The sequence below is a fragment of the Pomacea canaliculata genome, linkage group LG12, assembly GCF_003073045.1.
Source record: "Pomacea canaliculata isolate SZHN2017 linkage group LG12, ASM307304v1, whole genome shotgun sequence".
In the NCBI taxonomy this organism is placed as follows: Eukaryota; Metazoa; Mollusca; class Gastropoda; order Architaenioglossa; family Ampullariidae; genus Pomacea; species Pomacea canaliculata.
Window position 1 is genome coordinate 3860394 of NC_037601.1, and position 7359 is coordinate 3867752.

General features: G+C 39.2%; 1 protein-coding gene across 1 annotated transcript in view; it reads left to right on the forward strand.

Moving 5' to 3' along the window:
- Nucleotides 1-5720, forward strand: part of LOC112576836 (CD109 antigen-like) — a 5889-nt gene extending 169 nt beyond the window's left edge. Inside the window, exons 2-10 of the mRNA XM_025259620.1 lie at nucleotides 107-184; nucleotides 364-532; nucleotides 1929-2131; nucleotides 3061-3228; nucleotides 3324-3392; nucleotides 3611-3762; nucleotides 3847-3997; nucleotides 4814-4910; nucleotides 5188-5720. Of these exons, the coding sequence (XP_025115405.1) occupies nucleotides 107-184; nucleotides 364-532; nucleotides 1929-2131; nucleotides 3061-3228; nucleotides 3324-3392; nucleotides 3611-3762; nucleotides 3847-3997; nucleotides 4814-4910; nucleotides 5188-5330 (1230 nt within the window). The 3' untranslated portion in view covers nucleotides 5331-5720. The remainder of the gene's footprint in view (nucleotides 1-106; nucleotides 185-363; nucleotides 533-1928; nucleotides 2132-3060; nucleotides 3229-3323; nucleotides 3393-3610; nucleotides 3763-3846; nucleotides 3998-4813; nucleotides 4911-5187) is intronic.
- The last annotated feature ends 1639 nt before the right edge of the window (nucleotides 5721-7359 follow it).

Below are 7359 nucleotides of genomic sequence, written 5' to 3' on the forward strand. Positions count from 1 at the left end.
GACTAGTGCCATTTTTGTAACACCTGATTAAAGTAATTTATGGAGAACTTAAAATCTTGATGAGCTTTATACCAAACAATATCTAAAAATAAAACTTTGTTAACAGGGAGGATCTGCCTCAGGGGATCCCTTAACAGTGTATGTTGTCCAGTGTCTTCTGGAAGCCAAGAAGTATGGAATAAAAGTAAGTTTGTGCCCACGGGCTTTTTTCCGTATCATGATAGCGTTTGTTGAATTCTTTATTGGTCTGCAGTGTTCATGTTTTATTGGGGGTGTAAACCAGTCTATGGATATGATCAGGATGATGGATTTTATGTGATGCAGATTTTTTCAACACATGGTGCATCGCTTTGTTTGTGGCAGATTGATGGAGAAAAGCTGGGTCGGAGTCTTCAATTTGTGAAAAGCAAAATAAATTCTGGCAGTATGAAAGGGAAAGTATTCATCTCTGCTCTATCAGCTTACACACTGGCACTGGACAACTCAGAGAGGAACGCAGAGACAATAGCCAGTCTTCTTCAGGACATCATTGGTAAGTTGCAGACTTTGGGCATGATTGCTTTTCATGGACACTTAGTAGCATCAGCTGTTGTTAAACAAGTGGCTGCTTCTTTATTTCCCAGAACCATGGGAGCCACAGTGGCAAATGAAACTATGCCTTGTGTGTTTTCCTAGAACTATTGTGTAGTTGTGGATATGAAGCCTTTTATCCAAACAGGCTTGGTTCCATCACAGCAGTGGAAGAAAAAAAACTTGCAACATTTTATTAAACATAAATAGGACTGGTTAACCTACGACATATAATGCTAAACATGTAGCATAGGTTGTTGATGTGTTTATTATGGCAACTGCCTGCTGGTCACCAGCAGCTATTAGTGTAAACATAGCCAGGCAACCTATTACAGCAAACTTTACATCTCAGAGGCCAGAGTGTACATGCTGTGCTTTTGATGGGGAATTCTTTTCCATCAGTTTTCTTCATCATCAACAACTGGGCTGCTGGTCCAGGTGGCAATGATTTTCCCCTCAGTGAGCTTTGAAGTTTCCACTGCAATTTGCAACTTGAAACTGCACCCTTGTTTTCTCTCTCCAAGCTTTTTTCTACCAATTGCCTCCCTATATTTACTTCATTCTTTCAATTTTTCATTCATTCGCTTTTTTTTTGCTTTTTTTTTTGTTTAGTGAGTGGATGGGTAGGGAAGCACTTCTATTGAGATAGTTTTGCACTATATGGGGGTAGAGGAATAAGGGAGAGACAAAACCAGAACCTTTTCACTGCAGTGATGATAAGCAAGTGCCTTAACCACTGCACTACCCCATAATTTCCTCTACCCTTTTATGGCTATCTGCAAGCCTGGCTTTATTTATTCAGCTTCTTACATCTTTATCTGCACCTCCATCTTTGCTGACTATGCTGCCAAGGTAGGTGAAACGGTCAGACTCTGTAATACATTCCCCATGTAGTTGGAGTGGGGCTTCTTGCTTGTTGTTGACCCACATTAGCTCTGTCTTCTTGATGTTGATGGTCAGGCCAGTCATCGCTGCTTTTGCTGAGAGTCTAAATTTCCTTGTGTGGACTAAATTTTTTTTTTTTTTTTTTTTTTTTTTTTTTTTTAGGCATTTCCTCTTTTATCATATTCATGATCATTTTGTGTGCCTAGCTTTTCTGATTTCCAACTTTGAGATGCTGATTTTGAAACTGTTCACTTGGCTCTTTTTACAAAAATTTATTGCAAGTTTAAATAAATGCTTTAAGAGAAAAGTGCTTTTAAATTATCATTGGTTATTTGTCTTGTAGAAGTTTTCAAGATAGATACATTTGTACCATACACTTCTGTTTTCAGGACCATTCAGGATATTTTGCATTATAAGAGAATATTATATAAGTTAACTTATAATTAGCACTTATGCAGCAACATTTTTTGCAGATACGGGTGCTCCATGGCAACAGACAAAAGGAAGCAGTAGACAGGAGGACATGGTGTACCATCAGTCAGGCCCTGGCGATATCGAGATTACATCCTATGTTCTGCTGACTTACAACATATTGAAACAGTTTTCCAAAGGCCGTGAGCTCCTTTTGTGGCTGCAGAGAAACCAAAACGGCATTGGCGGATTTTCCTCAACTCAGGTAGGGATCTATCAATCAGTCTTTGTATGTAATTGTGGGACAGCTTAGTTATCTTTTGAAGTGCCGAGTGAGAAACCAACAGGTGCTAGAAAATTTTGTTCTTTTGCTTTAATGAAAATTAGTTCTTCTTTAAGGATGGTGCTTTGGTATTTTGCATCCTTGGTAAGAGATTGCATCTAATCCCCTCACCCTTTAAGCCATCGAGTGAGAAGTCATTCAGCAGTAACTTTGTTTTTTTCAGATTATTAAATTGAAGCTTGCACTCTTGATTCTTTAGCATTAGTACTAGCCTTAGTAATACAGTGCTACCACCTTTAAATGGACCTAAACCTTGCGTGTAAAACAATTTTCCTGCAGAATCTTATATATATATCTTAGACATAAATACCTGCTGCACTTTTTGCTTGTAAATAAGTTAAATAAGTAACTTAAGGACAATAAAGTAAAATCGTTTCAAAAATAAATTGAAATCCAATTCTGAATACAGTACTATACAATACTGTACTACTTTCTCTTTTTCTTGTACTTGCTCGATTACCAGCTCTGGCTATGTTCAAGAAAGAGCATGACCTGGCAAGAGGATGTTCGACCTAGCTACTTGTGTATATAAACACTGTTGGGTGTGCAAATTAAAATGCATTGTGCTCCCTATTTTTCAGTTAAAAATATGTTGGATTTTATTTCATCACCGAGTGTGTAAGCTTGAAATCATGTCATTTGATTACACCTACAAGGGGAACAACTGGGGAAGATGTTTCTCTCCATATTTATATACATGGTGTCACCTCTGTGCCCTATGCGTTTGGCCTGCCTCACCAAAACATAGAACCATCTTTGTTTATATTCATTTACTAAGCAAAGAACAATGTGGAATATCAGTGCTACAGATGTCTGTGCCCTTCCACTAGATATTTATCCCTGGTTTGCAGGATACTGTTTTAGGGCTGCAGGCAATGTCGGAATTCTCTGTCAACTTCAGAGATGCTGTTCCTGGTGGCTCCGTGGTGATCACTCCAATTTTACCTGGAGGCCAGAGAGGATTGCCACAAACCCTGGTAGTTGATGCACACAACTCTGACTTGGTACAGTATTATGAGGTTAGTCTCCTTCATAACTTACTCTGGGAGGGTTGTTGTTTATTGTTTGTATTACTGGGACTTAAGGATCACAAAATTACTCCATTGTTTTGCAGCTACCGGATGACACAGTGGGCGTTCTGGCAAGGGCGACAGGGGCCAACAACAGCCTAATTGTCATTCAGGTGAACTTTCATCTTTTAAAGGTTGTTGAGGCATCATGCAGGTGGCTTGCTTTTACTGAGTTCTTAGATGTAAACCAGTTCAAAGGTAAATAAATTTGAGATAAAACAATATTCTCTTACAAATCGGCCATTGAGATATATATATATATGCAGTATGGTTTTATTATATGGGGGTATTGAGTTCACACGGCATAAAAACTTCTCTATTGATTACACAGGTGAAGTGGACATTTTACACACCAGCAGACTTAAAGACACCATCAAACACTGATGGCAGCCTGGAGAATGATGGAAACCTTATCATCACATCCTCTACGACAGCAGACAAAGTGCGCAAGGACCTGTATAATGTTGATGCATGCATTAAACCGTAAGTTGGGATTGATTATTCCTTCCAAGCTATCGGGTTGACAGTTTGCTGACGAGGTGACAATAATACATGTGCTTGTTACAGAGGACAGGGCCTCACTTACAGTCAGATGACACTAGTAATAATTGAGCCACCCTCTGGACTGCAGCTTGATGACTTTGAGAAGGTGAAGCAGGACAATCCAGACTGCTTTATGGAGAAGAAAGACGATCAGGTTGTCTGCTATCTCCACAGTGTAAGTCTTTGGCATAGTGCTTGTGAAAAAAATTTGTCGCTACTTTTATTTGTGTCAGCAAAGTATGTCGACAACAAGTATTAACTCTTTCACTTTTGATTATCGCTTTCTCGGGCCAGCACTGGAGTTGATACGTGTCCAATTGGGGGTAGACTACCACAGTTGACGCTCATCACTATGCACACTGGCTTTGTATATTGTGCGCTTTTTACTTGCTTGTGTGGGCGAAATGAAACTAAAGCTACTGGCTCATCACGTGACTCCTTTAATTGTGTGTTTTGCAGCAGACACACTTGCATATTTTGTGTACTTTGGCAGTTTTACCCGCTTGCAACTGTCATTTTCCATTTGTACACTGCATTCAAACCTTCAAAGGTCTGCTTTCATCCCTTACCCAGTCTTACGCTCCTTTACCATCACTAGCACATCATGAAAAAAACATTCAACAGCTTTTCAAAATCTCATTGTCCACACCTTCAATGTAGCCTCATAATCACCCAAGTAGTTCTCTACATCTTTCCTCAACTCTGACTTTTTTCTGGCCTGCCTCTGCTGTCTCAAGGTATTACCCCATCTCTTTTAACCTATTCAATTATTTCATTCCACATCAACAAAAAGAACACTTAAATGTACAGATATGATGCATACGGAAATTCTGTTTTATTTGTTGTGTATAAAATTTCAGATTTTTCAGACTCTTATCAGACAATAAAATTTGCCTCTAATTGGGTTGCAAATTATTGTTTTATATAGGCTACATTGAATTAATGATTAGATTACCAGGAAGTGTATGATGATGGGTTGTTAATGTTTCAGCCCAAGCAGATGTGCTTGAGTGTTGATCTTCAGGAAGTGGTGAAAGTAGAGAACAGAAAACCTGCTGCAGCTCGTGTCATTGCATACTACCAGCCTAGTAAGTACAGCAGTATTCATGACATACTACCAGCCTAGTAAGTACAGCAGTATTCATGACTTACTACCAGCCTAGTAGGTACAGCAGTATTCATGACATACTACCAGCCTAGTAAGTACAGCAGTATTCATGACATACTACCAGCCTAGTAAGTACAGCAGTACTTTTTTTTCTGACGTCAGCACCTGCGTATCTCCCCCAAGTTTGTTGCACAATGTGATCTTGAAATGCTTGTTAGCTGTTGAATTTCAAACCTCTGGTACCAATTGTTTTTCAGGCGTCCAAGCGGAAGCACCTGTTGCCATACCTGCTCCAGGTGTTGCATGCACTGGTGACTGTTCCACCAGCTTTGCTGTACAGACCAGTTCAAGTTTTGTCTTGCTTGTGTGTATTCTTCTCTCCTTGATGACAGACCTGTAACTATTTTGATATTTCAATTATTATTAATGAAAAGGACACTTAAATGTTGATGTATAGGTAAATTCTGTATTATTTTGCGTTGTATAAAATTTCAGATTTTCCAGAAACTATCAGATAATAAAAGCTGCCTTTAACTGAGTAGCAGATAATAATAATTATTTTGTCAAATACTTTGTATTACTACACTGACATAACAGATATACAATATATGTGACTCCTATACAGCAGACAGATGTATTGATTCACCTATTCAATTATTTCATTCCACATCAATAAAAAGAACACTTAAATGTACATATATGACGTATAGGGAAATTCTGTGTTATTAGTTGTGTAAAAAATTTCAGATTTTCCAGACTCTATCAGACAATAAAATTTGCCTCTAATTGGGTTGCAATTATTATTTTTTATATACATGGTATTATCTAATAATAATAATGAACATTTTTATAATGCTTTTCCAGTGATTTGCTCAGAGTGCTTTACAGAAGTAATTGACAACCACGAAACGGAATCACTAACAGCCATGCACCCATATTCACATGTAACAGACACTCACTTCTACAACAGACACATTTACACACAAGGTAAATACAAACACACGTTATGTATACTCATGGTCAGGACAGGGTCACAGTCAAGTCTCTGTTCTGAAAAAACGTGTGTCTTAAAGTTTGGACTTAAATGTGATAAGAGAATGAGAGTGACAAAGGCTGTCAGCCAGTCTGTTCTAAGTTGATGAGGCTTGGTAGGAGAAGGATCTCCCTTCATATGTCTTTTACCTTCACTGACACTACAGACATTCAGTATGTGACTCACTTGCAGCAGTTATCATAAAAGTCATTTGTACCGATAAGTTCTAATTCAACTATTTTAACAGACATTTGCCCGATCAAGGAATGGTACCCTGTACCCTGTCCAAAATAACAGTTAAAAAACCTTAAGACGTTTGAATGTCTAAAAGAAGACGGTGGCTATTGAAAGATGTTTGCTTAGAGATGAAGTTCATCTCAACGCAGTTCTGCAGCCATCTGTATAGAAGATAAAATACGATTTGCTGCAATGACTGGTCTTTCCCAGACTCTCAATACAATTCCAAGCTCAGAGTCGTGAGGACCTAACCAAGACATATTTTTTAATTCCAATCAACGCCTCCACAAGCAGCACGATAATCTTGTTTCAGATTATCTGCCCCTTCAAAAGACCTCTCCCCCTCAAACAAGCATCACGATAATCTGATTGTAGATTACCTCCCCCCACAAGCAGCACGATAATCTGATTTCAGACAATCTGCTCTTTCCCATCACCATCCCAAACCCCCCAACAAGCATCACGATAATTGCAGATTACCTCCCCCACACGCAACACGATAATCTGATTGCAGATTACATGCCCCTTGCCATCTCCCCCCAGACAAGCATCAAGATATTCTGATTGCAGATGGCCTCATTCCCTCCCCCACCTGCTCCTTCGGTTCGTCTTATTTTGTCAGATATCAGCTTGACCGAGATTGGTGTCCTTGCTGGGTCTTGGCTAAAGCCTTCACCTTTGAACTTAACTTGAGCTCAGCACGATTTGCTCAAAAAACAATATTCAGATGTGAACAACATAAAAAGAAGGGCTTCGAGTTTTTCTTTTGTACCCGGAGTTGCCCTTAGAATTTTGTTTCCCTGAAGGACGTGAGGTTCATCCGTATCATTGCGATTCTCCCAAAGCCCTTCTGTCGTAGGAAAACGAGACGAATTGTCTCAATTGGTAAAATCCACTTTCCAACCTACTCAGCTACCCCACCCTTCCCACCATATTCTCGACAAATGAAACTCTTATTCAATCCAAAGTCTCTTTTGAAGTCTTTTCCTCCATTATTCCTCCCCCATCTCCTGCCCACTAGTTGAGTGATTTGATTGTGGGAGCGAAAGCAATCCACCCATTCCCCCCAACAAAAACAACACCCACACAGAATGATGAGTGGGAAGAAAGGCTATCCTCATGTCATAGTAAATGAAATTGGATTTCGGGTTACGTGTAA